This window comes from Phaseolus vulgaris, chromosome 2 (genome assembly GCF_051622355.1).
Source record: "Phaseolus vulgaris cultivar YP4 chromosome 2, ASM5162235v1, whole genome shotgun sequence".
NCBI lineage: Eukaryota > Viridiplantae > Streptophyta > Magnoliopsida > Fabales > Fabaceae > Phaseolus > Phaseolus vulgaris.
Genome location: NC_143499.1, coordinates 19631682 through 19651376, shown reverse-complemented (window position 1 = coordinate 19651376; position 19695 = coordinate 19631682). Strand labels below are relative to the sequence as shown.

General features: G+C 33.4%; 1 protein-coding gene across 3 annotated transcripts; it reads right to left on the bottom strand.

Annotated features, from left to right (window-relative positions):
* Nucleotides 1–757: 757 nt before the first annotated feature.
* On the bottom strand, nt 758–3167 carry LOC137810882 (glucan endo-1,3-beta-glucosidase 14). Of its 3 annotated transcripts, none has more exons than XM_068612364.2 (3): nt 2909–3167; nt 1678–2732; nt 758–1384 (listed from the first exon to the last, which is right to left on the bottom strand). In XM_068612364.2, exons 1-3 carry the CDS (start codon nt 2970–2972, stop codon nt 1301–1303), a joined length of 1203 nt encoding a protein of 400 aa, XP_068468465.1. In that variant the 5' UTR covers nt 2973–3167; the 3' UTR covers nt 758–1300. The 3 variants fall into 3 exon arrangements, with proteins under 3 accessions (XP_068468465.1, XP_068468467.1, XP_068468468.1); XM_068612366.2 differs by having other exon boundaries at nt 758–1381; XM_068612367.2 differs by having other exon boundaries at nt 758–1164; nt 2909–3101.
* Nucleotides 3168–19695: the final 16528 nt, after the last annotated feature.

The window sequence follows — 19695 nt, the reverse complement described above, 5'->3', positions numbered from 1 at the left end:
TTTGCAATGGCATAATAGGATAGAAGGACAACAATTTTGCAATTTTAACTTGGTCAAGCACTTGCTGAAATTATTAAGAGATGGGGCCCCTTCTTGGAATATGTCGCATTGGTGATTGGACTTACAATCAAAATTGATAAAAAGCGAAATTGCTGCTGCCATCACAATTGTCTGCAGGAAGCAATTTTATATCAGAATGTTGAGTTCCTGAAGACTATGACGATGCAAAAATTCTGGGTGGGATTTGTTTGCAGATTGCCCTTGTATTTTATTGCGCCCCAAAAGAAAAAAAAAATGTTTTTCCCTTGAGGGTGGTGGGTCAGGTAGAGAAGTTGAGGGGTTCATGTGCAGAAGCACCTTCACTGATGTCAAAGAGCTAGACCAATACCCATCATGTTCTGATAAGGCTAAAGTTTGATTGTCCCCATTAAAATAGAAAAACTGATAAAGGCACCTTTGAAAAAGGGGTCGGCAATGACCCTATGCTGACGGTTATTTGGCCAGGAAATAAAGCAGGACCGTCCTATTGTCCGCATGAGGATAATAAAAGAGGCAAACAAAGCCTTAACTTTGTTCACTTTAATTAGATTTTCATTATATCATATTTCTAATTAACTTTGTACTATGATAAAATACACAAGTTGATAAAAGAGGGAAAGCAGAGAAAAGAATGGTATATCAGGAATTACTTTTATATTTATATTTATATTTATATTTATATATATATATATATACAAATGAGAACAGTCATGGATTCCACGTCCCATAACAGGGGGCTTTTCTTAGCATCCAATTAGGCGAGGCACAAGGCAAACTTGTCTTACACCCTCATTACCTTTTCCTCAAGCAGCAACTTACACAATTTTTTTTCTCTGCTTTGGTTGGATGAATGAAATGAAATAAATTGTACAAAATCAGCAATACATTTTCTATTTGACAATTCAGTGAATAAAAAAATGATGTGCCTTTTGGACCTTATCTATCTAAAACAAGCTCAACCTAACGTCAGCGCCACATGCTTGTTGCTGGAATGTGACTAATGGTGGGGTAAATGGAGGAAAGTGTACCCACTGTGAAAGGTGATCGTCCAATTCAATTCAACTCTTCGCCGTAATGCATACTTTGTTGCCCCATTGTTAAGAAACTGTGTGTTGCTCCTGATTTCTGCAAAATAGGTACCTTTAATATAGATCATACTAGAGATACTCCATTTTGCAACTTGAAGGATGTAAAATCCCAACTTTTCGTTATTTTGATATATACACATGAATCACTCCATAATAATGCAATAATATTCTTCTCAAACAAAGCCACAAAAGGCTGAAGTCAGCAAACACACAAACATCCAGAAGAACAAGCTTTGAAATTCCTTTGATGCTGCCTGCTTCAATGTAAAATTTGATTTTTTAGAGAAGGAAAAAAAAAAGAAAGATAATTAGATTGACCCACATAAGAATGCACCAACTACTAACTACATACTAAAAATAACACGAGAGTATTAAATTTGAAAATATTTTGCTAAAATTTGTGATTGGGATGAATTTGACTATGTGACAGTACATACAAAATCCCTTTCAAATTGATACACTTCTCCCAATCCTATAAACTACATTTTCATTTTCTTTCATACAAGTTTTGCTATAAGCTGGGGGAAAAAATGACTGGTTTTTATTTTACCTTTGTCTTAGTGGCAGAGGAGGTAAGAGAAATTGAAGTGGATGAAGTGGATGAGGCTGCAAAAGCAGCCAACCCTACATTGTAAGTCATAGTTTCATCAGGTTGAAAGAGGCCATAGTTCCTTTCCGAGGTTGCTCCAGTCTTCATGTCTTCATTGAACAGTGCAAAAAAGTATGCTTCCAACCTCATTCTAGGACTCAGAGGTGTCCCTTCATTTGCCATTTGCCTTCTCAGCAAATTCCTATTGTAAGTTTGAGCATTCTGCAATGTGGCACCAGTCTCATTAGGGTCTCCTTTGGATGGCCAACCAGTCTCAGAGACCCTAACCTCTATCCCACTAAAACCCAATCTAGCAATGGCAAATGAGACTGCATCTACCTGAGCATAAAGCATGTTATCATAGTGTAGGTTGGTGTTGGGGTCAACCATTCCTTCATTAGGATTAAATAATACATAGTCCAATGGAATCCTATTAGGGTCATCCTTGTAAGCAAAGTAGGGATACGCATTGATCCAAAAGGGTGCCTTAGTGGTCTTCAAGAAGCTCAAAAACTGGGACATTATCCCAGAGATCTCACTTTTGAAACTACCAGCTGAAGGAGGGTAAGATTCCTGAAGCACTTCCAAGGAACTTGGTGTTGAAACGTGGATGTTAGAGTCTATGCCTAGCCGAACTAGAGCATTGTGAATGTTAACCACAGCTGGCACTAGATACTGAATAAGAGAGGTATCACCATTAGTGAATAACTCATTCCCTACTTGAATCCCAGTGATCTTTGTGTCTGGGAGGTACGGTTTGATATGGCCACTCACCCATTGAAGGGCTTGTTCGGGGTCATTTAGCTGGCTTAGCATTACATTTTCAACTGTCACAATAACCTCAACGTTTGATTTAGCAAAAACACTCAAAATCTCCGGATTGGTGTCGTAAATTCTTGTTTTTGTGATCTTAAGATTGCTCAAGAGTTCAAGCACTTTGTCCGGTGACGGCAAATTGTTAGCTACTTGGCCATAGTTGATTCCAAATGACGCAACACGTGCAAAAAATCCACTATCTGTGGTTGCAAAATCAGCAAAAATCGTTACTCCACCAAGAAACATTCACGGCAACCAAAACTTGTTCTACTTTTTTCATATCAATGCTATCAACTTAGTAGTGCTAAAACATACAAAACATGCAATGCATAAAAAGCTGAAAACAAAACAAAACAAAATGAAACAAACAAAGCACCTTCGCAGAAAAACAATGTCAGAAATATATATCTGATTGCCATTCTTCGGAAAAATGTTGCCATTGTGACTAAGGGTGACAGAATGAGATTGAAGAGTTTCAAAATGATGACTCAGATACGATTGCTAATAATAACATAGGACTATCTTGAGCAAGGTTTTTTCCTCTCTTTCCTTGTTCCAAAATTTTGGAGGCAACACACAGGAAAAAAAAAAGAGGATTTATGTATGGTTGGTTTCCTTAGTGATAAGGGGTATTCAATATTTCTCTTAGCTTGTCCTTGTATTTATATTGTTTTGGGCAGGGTTGTCTCTTCCCAAATCAAGTTGCCAATTCTTGTAAATACTCTTTAACAAGTCACTTTCTTCAACCATAAAGCAAAGACCAATTCCACTACTTGGTAAAATACTATAGGCTAGCCCGCCATCGCAGCAAGATTCTAAGGTTAGGTGAAATACTGTATGATTCCGTATTACTACCATGCTTCCATGCATTTTCGCAAAATACATCACCTCACTATTAACGCATACTTTACTTGAATCAAATAGTACAAGTGTTTGACTATCCAATTAGCAGTTACAAATATTCTTAGTCCCCACAACAACAATAACCGTCTTTTCAGTTAATTATAATCAAATAATTAAGAACATACATAAAAATAAAATACAATTCAGATATGACATCTTATAGTGAATGAAATTTGAATTCTAACAATGTTATTGAAGAGTGAAAAGTCACTTACATACCTGCAACCCAATAACTAGAGAACATAATAACTACAACCTAATAATAGTAAAAGAGAAAAAAAAAAACACTTTGAAGCAAAAGTACCTTTTATTACTTATACTTTAATGCAAGCTCAAATTGGGTTATTGAGGGAAAACAAGTAGGCACTTGAAGCTTTCGTAAGTTTTAATATCCTTGCAAATATAGAATGAACTAAGAACATAAACAATTACATGAATAAAAACATAAAAAAGAATTAGTGTGAACGAAACGATAGAGGAACAAGTGGTGATTGAAATTAAGAATAAAACAAATAGAAAATGTGGAGAAAACGTAGAAATGGAGAACGCGCTAATTTATATAAAGATTAAGATAATTGTATTAGAGAATCACCACTTGAATTTCTAGGATTTCAAGTTAAGACTAAAAAAAGTCACTCTCTCAATATACAAATGCTCTAAATTTTCTCAATTTCTCATTCAAAATCATTATAAACTTGTCTCTAAAATAGTTTCTAAATTTATGAACTTGTTTTTAAATTGGTATCTAATTAGTTAGTTGGTATGCTACCAACTAATTTTAGATTCTAAAATTAGTAACCAAAACATTAGTAGCTAATTAGATACTAACTAACTAATTAGATATCAATTTAGAAACTAGTTTATAAATTTAGAAATTATTTTAGATACTAATAATTTTTTTAATCTCTAAAATAGTATCAAATGAGTGACTTATTAGTTTTTATCTATAAAATTATTCAATTTAAAGATTTTTTTTTAGTGAATGGTGACTACATGTAACCAGTTACATGCAAGGGGGATGAAATTCAAATAGAAATTAAGAAGGAAAATTCAAATTCAAATCCTAAATCCTAAATCTAAAAGTTCTGTTGTTCCTCTTGGCCGAAAATACAATGTGTTTTACATGCCTTGTCATCTTTTCATGCTTCCTAATCTCTCTTTGAAACTTCCTTCCCTTTTGTTATCCAAAATTCCTATTAGTTAGACTTTTGATTGAATCTTCAATTGAATTCTAATCTTAAATGAAACTAAAGCTATTTTTTTTAAAGAGTACAGTGTAGAATTAAAAATTAAAGAAAAATACAACAAAATTAAAATTTTAATTTACAAATTACAAACAAAGTATTTTAATCTATAAATTACAAAAAAAGTTTTTTTATTTTTTAATAAGTAATACTAATAAAGATCATTGACAAGAATAATCACTAAGAGTGAGTTTGGAATGAAGTAAGCAAAATCAAGAAGGAGAATGAGATTTTGGAAGAATATCAATTTATTAATCTATTATAGGAACATCAACAATTTGAAAATTTTCACTAAGAACCTTTTCTTTGACAAAAAAACATATTTAACTCAAGATGTTTGGTTCTTGCATGTAAAACTAGATTATGAGTGAAGAGAACAATGTTAACATTTTCAAAATAGATCAAATAAGTATATTATGATAAACATTAAACACAAATAATAAAGATAAATCAAATAAATTTTAATGTAGCCAAGCAAGACTATGATATTCAACCCAATACTAGATCTTGTCATAATTAGTTGCTTTTTAAACCATCAAGAGACAATGTTTGGACAAGAAAACACAGGCTCTTGAGGTATAGATTGGTGATCATATGAATTTATAACCCAATCAACATTACAATAAACATTCAAATAAGGAGAAGCAAGTATGAGATGTTAACCCATTGAAATGGTTCCTTTTAAATGGCACAAAATGCACTTTATACTAGTCCAATCCTCAAGAGGTGAAAACATGTATTAACACACTTTATTTATAGCCAAACTTATTTCTAGATGAGTGATGATTTCATATTAAAGTGAGCCCATAATAAATTAAAACGATGAATACGATAAAGTGGCATAGTCATCTTTGATTAACTTGAATCCTTTAACCATTGACAAGGAAATGAGTTTAGTTTCAAACATATTAGTCTTAGAAGGTAAATCTTGAATGTATTTTGCTTGAGTAAGATGAAGAGAATCATTGGATTGATAACCAACTCTAATTCTAAGAAAATAATTCAAATCACCCAATTCCTTGAGAGAAATTTATGAATATTGTTATATGTGATGATAATATCATTAATATAAACTTAAACATACATTTTGGTGTTATATGGGAGGTGAGATTTAGGGATAACTCTATTACATCCTTTTAAAAGGTTGTTGAAAATTGTTGCTACAAGTAACACAAAGTCTTGCTAAACTTTGTCTACCCAAGGAGTATACAAGGAAGGAAAATTCAAAAAAAGAAGAAGAAGTAAACTATGGTTGCTTCACCATTAGTTGCATTAGGTTGACCTACAAAGATCTCTTGTCCAAAGTCTCTTTGACACACCAAAAAGCCTCTAAAACCTCAACCTGACCATATCTCCATTCATCTCATGCTTTACCCACGTACCCATAAACCACCATGAAATAACCTTTCAAGTAGATTACCCAAAGGCCTTAACTCATATTCTAATCAAACCAAACATCAAGACTTAAAACTTAGCCTTTGTCCCCTACAATACATTCGTCCAAGATTAAACTATTAGTGATTTTCAAACTGAGTAGGCACACGACTACCTCCTCTTGATCTTTGTCGTCTTAAAGTACACATCAACCCTAAGGTGCTTAGTTGTAAGAAGTTAGATAAAGACTTTAAGATTGTTCAAAAGTGCAAGATACGTGTAAAGGCCAGATCCAAGAAAGCGGAAATGATGACTTCAATGGAGCTATGGTTTCCTTGAAGGTGCATGAGGAGTAGGTAGAGTGATTGGTTATGCCATATCACTTGGAAAAGATTAAAAAGAAGATCAAGGTGTCTATCCTAGAGAGTCTATACAAAGGAGTGAGAAAGCATGCAAACTTGACAACAATTCACTCATATATACATACTAGTCAAGAACCTCAAATACAAACTACAAGTTTTCTTCACTAGACACATCTCTATTATGATTTTTTTTAATGGAAATAAGTTGACCAATAACACATTTCAAGGATGATCCTGACATAATGCACCAATTATCAGAATTTGTGTGCTTAAAAAGGTATTGTGAAAAGCATAGAGAAGTAATAGAGAAAAATATTTTTTTTATACAACACTTTGAGTACAACAGCTAAATGTGATAACATAAAGTTAAGCATGACTATGAAAAGCCAATGAAATAAACACACCACAACATGCAAACTACAATAAGTTTATTTAAGATGTCTTTAAAATGAAGCTTTTTCATGTAGATAAAGCTAATGGACAAGTGAAAATCTATACCTCACATAAATGTCACATGTACATTACGCTTTCAAGCTTCTAATCATTATAATTTTTAGTGCATATAATAGAAAACTAAGTGAACTTTATTTGTAAATCCTTAATGATTGTGACAAACATGAAATGGTCATTTGAATATTCATTAGTAGAGAATTTTCCTTGTAATATCTTTGTGCTGGTGCAACCATCGTTCGCTGTTTGCTTGAAATTTGTTCGGTGAATTAGAGCTGACTGTGAGAGAGGATTTGCACGGTTCTTGTTCTCTTAGTATTTGATGATCCTGCCTGTTGACTAGAACGCTGGAAACTGCCTCGTCAAAGGATCGACGTGTGCACCGCTTCACACCTCCGTTCCTCTTCAAGATCCACCTCAAGAACCTGCAAAGAAACAGAGCGGCGCCGCTGCGGCCGATCGCACTCCAACGCCCAAGTCAGTGACCGAATCACCAAATACTAAGAGAACAATAACCGTGCAAATAAACAACTTTTGTTGTATGGTTAGGAGAGACTTTGTGTACTTAGTCATGAATGTTGTTTAATCTTAGGTAATCATTAATAGATAGTCAAAAGTGACTTTATGTACTCATTGTAAGCTAGAAGTGACATTGATAATACTTATAATGAGTATTAATCAATGAAATCATTTATGGTTTGAAAAGGGGAATTGATTGTAACTCAAGTTGGGGTGAACCAATAAAAATCAACATGTATAGTCTCATTTTTCTATTACACGAATAAATTACTCTTAACCTAACAATTGTTTTTATTCAAACTCTTTTCTTAGAGTTAATGCTTTCTTTTAGTTGTCTCACAATCTTTGGATAGTCTTTCAAGAAATCACATCAATTTAAGAATATACTTCAAAATTTATCTATCATCGAAGGTTGTAATGCAAATCTCACTTCTAAGTTATGGTTAATGAGCATTTATGAGAAAGTGCAAATGTGCATGCATTTTCTCCCTTAGACTATGTACTCTTACATTCAATGTCACGAGGAAATGTTTCCTAATATGTAAAAGATTTCACCCAAGACAATAATAATTGATCTTCTTACTCTTATGCAACAAATAGTTTAAAGATTCGTCTAACATCACAATCTTCTATTGTGAGAAATTTGGGAGGAATTTTTAGATTTAAAAAAAAAATTAATGGCCTTGATAATTAGTTTAGGCTTAATTAGCTTTAACTAACTTATAAATATGAGTATTTTTAATTGAGTTCCAATTAAAAAAAACATTTTATTGAATGTTCAATTTTTTTTTTCTTACGTAAGTACTTTTTTATTTTGCTACCAATGAAATACTCATCATTACTTCTGTATTTTCATTTTCAATTTATTGATCAACTTGTACTTTTTCTCTGTAATATCTTTCAACTGTTAGTCAACTTACTCTTCGAAATAGAAGGAGCATGTTATTCAACAAATTAGAAAAAAATAAAAAAAAGAAAAAGTTGATTAATAAATTGAAGACAAGTAACAATCATATCAATCTTTTGACAATAAAAATAAAAAAGTAAATATTTAAATAAAATAAAAATATTTTAAAGACTTAATATAATAATTTTTTTAACATAAAAAATTAAAAAAAATATAAATTTATGAGATACTTAAAATTAAGATATTAATTTACGAATTATTCAAATACATTAATTTTTAAAACAATAATAAGCAAGGAACTAGTTTATTGCTCTTGTAACTATAATAAATAGTAACTCCCTTTTATGAAATAAATAATTACACTTAATGTATATAAAAGTTGTGGTTGAATATCAATTATTAATCACATACATTATATTTTAGGGTCCAATGTTGATTAATGCATGTAGTATTTTATATTAGGCAGAGTGCTTTTGTGGAGTAGACTGGTACGGCAGTCGGAACTGACCCTTTATGACTTCCCCATCTTTTTGTAATGAAAATTTTCAGCGGTGACGTGTGATTCCCACTTTTCGTCGCAGCACAAACTCACAAACACGTGTAAAATATATACTATATTGTTTTTCATAAAACTATTTAATTTATTTTTGAGTTAAAAAACAATAACATACATTTGACGCTGCAGATGATAATGACGTGATAAATTTAAAATAGGGTAGTGACATAATTGAGCAGTGAGACGTGAACTTTAAAATAGGATAAAAAAATTATATTACACCACTTTGTAACAATCAGTGTAATATATTACTTTTTTTACTCAGAACATATTAGATCGGTTAAACCATCTGACCGGTGTAATATATGACCCATATTCAAAAGTTTTTAGAATTTCTTTCATCAAAAGTGAGTGGTCATAAACGTCATATAAGTAACCACTTACAGGTACACGGGTAACCAGTTTTGCGTGTGTCAGTATATGTGGAGGAACTTGTGGCTGAGTAACTAGTTTTGATATGGTAGGTGTCCAGTTTTGCCATGGGTGTAATATATGACCCATATTACACCGGTTAAACCATCCAACCGGTGTAATATATGACAACTTTTTGAATTTTTTTTCATGAAGAGTGGGTGGCCATAAACGTCACAGAAGTAACCACTTACAAGCACACGGTAATCAGTTTTGCGTGTGCGTGTGCCAGAACCTATGGTTGGGTAACCAGTTCTGGTAGGGTGACTATAATATATGGCCCATATTACACCAGTTAAGCCATCTAACCGGTGTAATATACGACCAATATTACACCAGTTAAGTCATCTAACCGGTGTAATATATGTGCTTCCCACTGCTTCTTTCTCCCTCTCTCCGACGAGGTCGCTACTTCTTTCTCCCTTTCGTTTAACCTTCCCTTTCGTTTGAAATTCTGCCGCTTCCGCACCCGCACTCAAAAGCTAAACTCTTACACTTTTACAAAACTGATACATCACTCCCATATGAGTTACAGAAAACCTCACTACCACATCCTCACCCAGTGTCACATCTACGGTATCAAGTTTGTGTTAGTTAACATAGGTGTTAACAAAACATTTTTCTTTATTTTTCTTTAAACCAATTATATAGTAACAAAATAGTTTATATGTAAACTAATGCCATATTATCATTTAAATGTTACACATTCTTATTAAATACTAAAACAATAATTTCATTTTTCAAGATTTTGACTATGAAAAACGTATCTATCATTAGAAATATTTTTAGGCAAAGCTATCCTCATGGATCATGTGCCCCAATTCAGAAATTCACCTAATCTTTTTTCTTAGATAAAATAAGACTTATTTCTTTATAAATAATTGACTTAGTTGATTTTTTTTCTCTCTCTCACTAGAAGCTTAAACTTTTTGTTAAACGTAAGGGAATTGGTTTATCGATGTGGATGTCGGTGATCTTGTTCATTTGAACCTTAGTCAGTAAATACACCTCTATATTATTTCCTTATTTGATTAAGCTTAAAAATAATAGCTTTTTAAAAAGTAATTTATTTATAAATGATTTTATAAAAGCATTTTAAAATTAACGTGATGTTATAATTGCAAAAGGCGGGTTTTAATTAAAATTGATTATTAACTTGTTTACCTATGATATTATGGAAGTGTTTTTCTTCTAAAATTACGTAAATTACCATAAACACTTATAAAATAATTTTTTTATTTGGGAAATTTTTTTAAAAATAAAAATTGTAATACCCTCACAAAAAATATACCTTTTACTATAGACCTAACATAGAATTTTACAAAATATATAGTATTTTAAAATATGTTTAACATATACAAAATATATGTTTGTAAATATTTTTTTTTTTACAAAAATAGAGTCACAAGTAAAACTCTAATATATTTATACTGCACCTGTATCTATATCTCTTCATGTATATAGTACAATCATAATACATCACCACATTAACATTACATATAAAGATAAACTATTTATATATAAAAAAAATTAATTACCAATCCATAAAGAATCTATTTTCAATCAAACACAAACATACAAAGCCATATATGTTAGAATATATGGCCTTAAACGAGAGGGGGGTGAATTGTTTAAGAAAGATTTTCAGAAACTTTTAAGCTTAGAATGAAAATACTTCAAGAAAACCTTGATTAAGAAATCAGTTTTTCCAAAACATAAAGCAAAAGCACAATACTGGAAAAACAATCGGTTGTTTTACCGAAACAATCAGTTGTTTATACAAGTTATCAAATAACAAAACTGAATTAAAAGAGATAGGGATAGAGAGATTGTACACAGTTGTTTATACTAGTTCACTCCAAATCCAGAGCTACATCCAGTCTTCTTAGAAACCCTGAGGAAATCCACTAAGCAACCACACCTTGATCACTTACACAACAACCAAGAGAATGACTTTGAACACCTCAAGAAACACACTCTTCTTGGCCAACACACCAACACTAAGATTGTTGATCTTGATCCCCTCAAGAACACACAACCAGTCTCAGCAAACACAGAAACAAAACTTGTTTAACAGAGTACAAGGATTACACTTGTTAAAGAAGATAATATGAAATCAATACAAGCAGAATCCTATTCCATACACTTTGATCAATCACAAACTCTTAGCAATCTCAGCTCTTTGAAAAACTCTAAAACTCTTAGCAAAAACTTGTCAAAGATTTTTTTTTTTTGTCAAAAACTGTTTTTCTGAATATATTCAAAGATGTAGTTTGTTATCAAATCTTAACAAACTCTTAAATTGCATTTAAAGATTGGTCAAAACATTTAATGACTGGAGCGTAAGCAGTTAAAACATTTAAAGCTCAGTCAAAGATAAAACAATTTTTCTGTCATGTTCCCAAAACAAACAATCGGTTGTTTCCTCGAATCAATCGGTTGTTTTGGTTCATAACAGTTCATCCATTTTAAAAAACAGTTATAAATCTTTTTCTCAAAACACCTAAGTATAAACAATCGGTTGTTTCGATAAAACAATCAGTTGTTTTAACTTAGTTTGAAAACATTTTACTTTCACAAAGATTGAGAATGCCTATGCTTTAGATTTAATCAAAGGGTGGATTACAACATCCAAACTACCCTAGAACTAAGCTAAACCAACACAGCAACATCAAGCACATCAACATCAAACACAACAGAGGCTTCAACATCCTTTAAAGGATTTGGATTTTTCAAAGCTTGAACACCACTTGGTTCAACAATCTCCCCCTATTTGATGAAGACAAATCCATGGTGCTTGTGTTCGTTCTGATTGAATCTGAAGCAGTTCCTGCAAAAAATAACATTTATACTGTCCAATGCTTCTTACAGCAGCAAGTTAGATTATTACTCATTCAAAGCATAAAACATGATAAACAATCAGTTGTTTACACAAAACAATCGGTTGTTTCTATCAGCAACAACAGAAAACACTTTCATATCAGAGATTTTAACATTTTATACAGTATCAGATAAAGATATACAAGAACCAATTAATTCTCCCCTTATTTGTCTTCACAAATAGACTTTAGCATGTATCAAAAACAGATTTAGGAGAGATTATTAAGATCAAGGATACCTAACTCATTTCTTAAGAAGAAAAACCTCTCTTTTGGTAAAGACTTTGTGAAGATGTCAGCTAACTGCAGTTTGGTCTCCACAAACTTCACTTCACAATTCCCATTTTGTACATGATCTCTGATGAAATGATGTCTTATCTCAATATGTTTGGTCCTTGAGTGCTGAATCTGATTTTTGGTAAGATTGATGGCACTTGTGTTATCACACATCAAAGGAACCTTGCTGATTTGTAATCCAAAGTCTGCAAGTTGTTGTTTGAGCCACATGATTTGTGCACAGCAGCTACCGACAACTATATATTCAGCCTCAGCAGTAGAGAGAGCAACACATGCTTGCTTCTTGCTATGCCATGAGATTAGGCTTGAGCCAAGAAGGTGGCAAGTGCCACTTGTGCTCTTTCTATCTAGCTTGCAACCTGCAAAGTCAGAATCTGAATAACCAATTAAATGAATTGGGGAGTGAGAAGGATACCATAATCCCAGATGATGTTCCTTTGAGATATTTCAGAATTCTTTTTGCAGCTTTGAAGTGTGACTCTTTAGGATTTGCTTGATATCTTGCACATAGACACACCGCAAACATGATGTCCAGCCTACTAGCTGTTAGATATAGCAAATATCCAATCAATCCTCTGTATTTTGTTTGATCTACACTCTTTCCAGCAGCATCAGCATCCGTGTAACAACTTGATGGCATTGGAGTGCTTGCTTCTTTGCAACTCTCCATTTCAAATTTCTTGAGAATTTTCTTGCAATACTTTGATTGACTTAAGAAGATCCCATTCTTTGTTTGCTTAACCTGCAAACCAAGAAAGAAAGACAGTTCTCCCATCATAGACATTTCAAACTCACATTTCATTGCAGCAACAAATTCTTCACACAAACTATCTTGTGTAGCACCAAAGATGATATCATCAACATAGATTTGCACAAGAATTATTTCTGCATTTGACTTTTTGATGAAGAGAGTCTTGTCTACAATTCCCCTTTCATATCCATGAGATAGCAGAAAGTTGCTAAGCCTCTCAAACCACTGCCTTGGAGCTTGTTTCAGTCCATACAAAGCTTTCTTCAACTTGAAGACATGGTTGGGATACTTATGATCTTCAAAGCCTGGTGGTTGATCTACATAGACTTCCTCATTGATGTAGCCATTCAAGAAGGCACTATTGGCATCCATTTGGAAGAGCTTGAAACAGTTAGAATAGATGACTTTAAACTAGAGGGGGGGGGGGTGAATTATTTAAAGAGGATTTTCGTAAACTTTTAAAACAAGAATGAAATTATCTCAAGAAACAATTGATTCAGAAATTCAGTTCGCCAAAACAGCAAGCAAAAGCTGCAGTACCAGAAACACAATCGGTTGTTTTGCAGAAATAATCGGTTAGCAAACAATAAAATAAAACTGAATTTAAAAAGTTAGAGATAGAGAGATTATACACAATTGTTTATACTGGTTCACTGCAAACCCAGAGCTACATCCAGTCTTCTCAGAACCCTGAGGAAATCCACTAAGCAACCACACCTTGATCACTTACACAACAACCAAGAGAATGACCTTGAACACCTCAAGAAACACACTCTCCTTGGCCAACACACCAACACTAAGATTGCTGAGCTTGATCCCCTCAAGAACACACAGCCAATCTCAGCAAACACAGAAACGAAACTTGTTTAACAGAGTACAAAGATTACACTTGTTACAGAAGATAATCTGAAATCAATACAAGTAGAATCCTATTCCATACATTTTGATCAATCACAAACTCTTAACAATCTCAGCTATTTGAAAAACTCAAAAACTCTTAGCAAAAACTTATCAAAGATTAATTGTCAAATCTGTTTTTCTGAATTTATTCAAAGATGTAGTTTGTTATCAAATCTTAACAAACTCTTAAATTGCATTAAAAGATTGGTCAAAGCATTTAATGACTGGAGCATAAGTAGTAAAACATTTAAAGCTCAGTCAAAGATAAAACAGTTTTTCTGTTATGGTCCCAAAACAAACAATCGGTTGTTTCATCGAATCAATCAGTTGTTTTGGTACTTAACAGTTCAACCATTTAAAAAACAGTTTTCAATCTTTTTTTTTTCTCAAAACACCTAAGTATAAACAATCGGTTGTTTCGACAAAACAATCAGTCATTTTAACTTAGTTTGAAAACATTTTACTTTCACAAAGATTGAGAATGCTTATGCTTTAGATTTAATCAAATGATGGATTACAACATCCAAACTACCCCAGAACTAAGCTAAACCAGCACAGCAACATCAAGCACAACAGAGGCTTCAACATCCTTAAAAGGATTTGGATTCTTCAAAACTTGAACACCACTTGGTTCAACAATCTCCCCCTATTTGATGAAGACAAATCCCTGATGCTTGTGTTGTACCTGATTGAATCTGAAGCAGTTCCTGCAAAATACAGTTTTGAACAAATCATAGAACTTCTGATATCTTTTGATATTTGGTTAGCACATATAAACAGTAATAAACTTCAGAGCTAAATATCATAAAATATTACACATCCCAAACTGTTTTAACAAACAAAAACAGAAACTTAAACACAACATATATCTCCCCCTATTTGTCTTCACAAATAGACAAAGATAAGAGATAAAACAAGATATTGTTTTGATTACATCAGAATTAAAGCAGCAACAACAAAAATAAAGAAATTTAAAAACCAGATATAACAGCAAGAAAACAATCGATTGTTCCGATAACCAATCGATTGTTTTTCCTTCATTCTTCTTCATCAGCAAACTGAAGATCAAAGATTTGATTATGGACAGCTTCAATCTGTTCATCCAGAGACATGAACCTTGCATCCATGTTGTTGAATCTGTTATCAATGTTCTGGAAGTTGCTAACACACAGATAATGAAGATTCCTTTGATTCTCCCCAAAAGTATCAAGCCTATTGATCATGTATCTTTCAAAAGAAGACATAGTTGGCATTCCATCTTCCTGATCTCTAGCACCAGCACTAGGTCCAACATCTTGATAATCTTCAGGTGGATCTTCATGTTGAACATCCATATCAGCAGGTTCATCTTGTTCCAAGATTAGCAGCACCACTAGATGAGGCACCATGATCACCATCCTTACTAATCCATTTTCCACCTACTTTGGTAAAACCCATCTTGCTGAGTGATCCATTGTTCAACTCTTGAGTGGACTTGACCAACTCAGAAGTTTCATCTTCAAGGTTAACTTCAAAATAGAGTAGAAATTTAGATATCAAAACAGCATATGGATAATGATAATCATCTAACCTCATGGCTTTTTGCATGTGTTCTTTGATGATATGGATCCAATTGATTTTGATTTTCTTGGTGATGCAGAAGATATATACCAGATCTTCTTCAGTTAGCACAGAATGATTACTCCCCCTTGGAGTTAGAATCCAAGTTACAATGAGAGCAAGCAATCTCTCATCAAGCTTTAGACCTCTAACCGAGCATGTACTTACTTGAGCATGTTGATTTTTCAAGCAACTCTTGTAGAATTGGATTTTGTTAAAATCCTCCACCACTCCAAGGTTTCCCTTGTTGATTCTAAGACCAGAGAACTTGAGACCAGCAACAGCAGTCCACACTTCATGAGTTATCTCCATTTCTACACCCTTCACATGAGAAACTAGATTGTTTCCCTCAAACTTGAGGTTTGTGTAGATCACCCTCACCAAATCTGGATATATGTTTCCCTTCATCTCCAGGAACTTTTTGAGAGATTGATCCTTGAGCAGTCTTCTCACATTATCAAGCTTTTGACTCTTCAGCCAATCAAAGCATACAACCTTGGGGTTGTTTATCTTCTTGATACTTGTTTCATACCTATACTTCTCAATTAGATCATTGTCTCCAGAAAACCAGCCTTCTAGTCTTCCTCCAGACCTTACAGCTCTGGATTTGACTCTCTTTGAAGTGGGAGGAGTTGATTCCATGATGGCAGAGACGAAAACAGAGAAGAACTCACTTCACATATTTTTGCAAGAGATGTTGCAATTGGTTGTTCTTGTTGAAGAGATCTGCACCAGATTTTATAGCAGAAAACGAATCAATTAGCATTTAATTTCATTAGTGAGTACCTGATTTTCAGAGAGAGAGGACTTGACTCTGCTCTGCACAGAAAATGTCAGAAAAAGCTGAGAATCACATGGTCTTCACATGTGATCTTTGACTAGTCATTAAGGCTCTTGAATTTCCAAGATTTTGGAATATTTTCCTTTATGACTGTTGTGACTTCTCTGTGAACATGTTCAGCTTTCAACACAGATTCTTTGACCAAGATTCTCTCTTTGAATTGATCTGCAACGAATAGAAATTTAAACTAGCAATTAAAGCAATTTCTTCATAGTGTTGTCAGACACAAAAGAATCGGTTGTTTCGAAGAAACAATCAGTTGTTTTTCTGCAGCAGTTAAAACTGTTTTTGAATTTTAACCATGAGCAGAAGGAGTTCAAAGCAGATAACATTGATCATAAAAATATTGTTTAACCATGAGAAAGAACTTTGAAACAAAAGTTAAGAACAAATAAAGGAAAGTCTTATCCTTATTTTGATTCTTCAATGAGCCATGTGCTTTATGATCAAGAAGCCTCTTTTCACTGTTGAGGTCTTTTGCACAACATTGATTCAGCTTCAATGACTGTCTTTTTCTTCAAGAACTTGATCAGATGACTCAGTCCCTTCTTTTTCTTTAGTTTTTCTGCATAAAAGATTTCAAGTAGCAAGACTTGGTCCCCTTACAAATTTGGGTCCTTTTGACTTTTCTTTGCAGTTAGAAACTTCACATCCCTTAGGAATCCTCTTCATTGGAACAAAATATTTCCTTATTTTACAGAACCTAACAGAGTGGCCTTTCTTCATGCAGTAAAAGCATGTAACAATCAATTGTTTCGTCTTAACAATCGGTTGTTTTTATGATTTTCTTGAAAAACTTTTTGAAAACTTATCTTGCTTGTTCTGTGGATTAAAGCCTAAACCAGCCTTTCCAAAAACACAGCTTTGAGATGCCAAGACATTCTCAAAGTTAGATTTTCCCTTTGAAAGCTTGTCCACAGTTCCAACAAGATAGTGAACCTTTTTCTCAAGATTTTCACAATTTTCACAATTGGGAGTATCACACTTGCAAGAAACATTTTTGAAATGGTTTTCCAATTTTTCAAAATCACTTTTTTCTTTTTCCTGATCTTCTTCAAGTGATTTAACTCTCTTTTCAAGCCAACTGTTAAGATTTTTCAATCGGTTGTTTGAAAGAACCAATCTATTAGCTTCATCATGTGTTTCTTGAAAAGCTTCAAGCAATTCACTGTAATTTTGTTCATTTAAGGAAGCACATGAACTTACCTCACTTGAGTTGCAAGATTCATCATCATTTTCAGCTACCAAGCATATGTTTGCTTTCTCATCTTCACTTGATGAAGAACTTGATGATGACACCTCATTTTCATCCCAAGCTATGTAGGCTCTTTTTGTCTTGCCTTTCTTCTCTTTGTAGTTAGACTTTTTCTCTTTGCTCTTGTTTGGACAATCTGCCTTTATATGACCTTGCTCACCACAACCAAAACAAGTATAGTTATTTGAATTAAAATCATTGGATTTCTTGTTTCCATACCTATCTTTGTTGTTGTCTTTGTTGCGGTTTCTCTTTAGGAATTTGCTGAACTTTCTTGACAGCAAGCTAAGGTTTTCCTCATCACTATCATCACTAGAATCTTACTTTCCCTTGTGCTTGGATGCTTTCAAGGCTATGCTCCTTGTGTGCTTATCTTCACTCTCTTTAACATTGAGTCTATTCATCTCTAGCTCATGTTCCCTAAGCTTTCCAAACAAAGAAGCAAAACTTAATGATGTTAGATCTTTAGATTCGAAAATAGCAGTTACCTTTGGTTGCCATGCTCTATCAAGACATTTCAAGATCTTTATGTTAAGCTCTTCTTTATCAAAGGTCTTGTCAAAGCTCATAAGGTGATTGATGATGTGCGTGAATCTTTTCAGCACCTCAGAGATTGTTTCTACTTTAAGCATTCTAAACATCTCATACTCTTGGATAAGAGCATGCTTTCTAGCTCTTTTCACCTCATTTGTTCCTTCATGAGTGACTTCCAAAGTGTCCCACATTTCTTTTGATGATTTGCATTGCGAGACCCTGAAAAACTCATCAGAATTTAAAGCAGAGGTTATAATATTTTTGGCAATGCAATCGAATTTGGCCTTTTTGCTTTCTGCATTAGTCCATTGAGACCATGGTTTCTCAATGACAGATCCATCCTTTTCAAACTTTGGGACAAAAGGACCATTTTCAATTGCATCCCAAATTCCTTTGTCAAGAGATTCCATAAATATTTTCCATCTTACTTTCCAAAATTGGTAGTTCAAACCACAAAACAAAGGTGGTCTGTTAATTGAAGCACCTTCCCCAAAACGTAGTCTATCAACCATTTAAAATAGATTTTTAGATCAACTTGAATAACTTTCAAGAACCACGCTCTTGATGCCAATTGTTAGAATAGATGGCTTTAAACTAGAAGGGGGGTGAATTGCTTAAATAGGATTTTCGCAAACTTTTAAAACAAGAATGAAATTATCTCAAGAAATAATTGATTCAGAAATTCAGTTCGCCAAAACAGCAAGCAAAAGCTGCAGTACCAGAAAAACAATCGGTTGTTTTGCAGAAACAATCGGTTAGCAAACAATAAAATAAAACTGAATTTAAAGAGTTAGAGATAGAGAGATTGTACACAATTGTTTATACTGGTTCACTCCAAACCCAGAGCTACATCCTGATGAGAATCAAATAAAGGAGGCTTTTATTAATGAAGGGAGAGGTCATTCACCTACACATTTGAAGTTCTTCCTTCTAGTCTTTTCAAAATTAAAAGAAGACATAAAATAAAGAGAGGATCAAGCCTAAAGCCAAAGAAGTCTACAAGCCTTCAAAGAATGGGCTTAAAATAAATATCTCTCTTTATAGTTTCTTTTATAAAATGTAGAATGTTTAAATATATAGTTTTTAGGAAGGTGCTTAGAGGGAAACCTTAGATACCTCTTTTGTAAAAGCATTTTTAGGCATTAGTTTAGAATTTTCTAGAAGGTGACTCTTCATGCTTAACTTTAGGTGCTAGAAGTGAGTAGCATGCAAGGGACTTTTGGTTAGCTTGTTTTGTAAGCTTCATGACCAGCCCTTGCTCCTATAAAAGGAGGGCTTAGGTCCTTCATAATGCAGATTTGGAATTTGTAGTAAAGAAACTCTCCCAATTTGGTGATTGAGTGAGTGAGATTTGATTTCTCCTCTTCCTAGTCTCATCTTG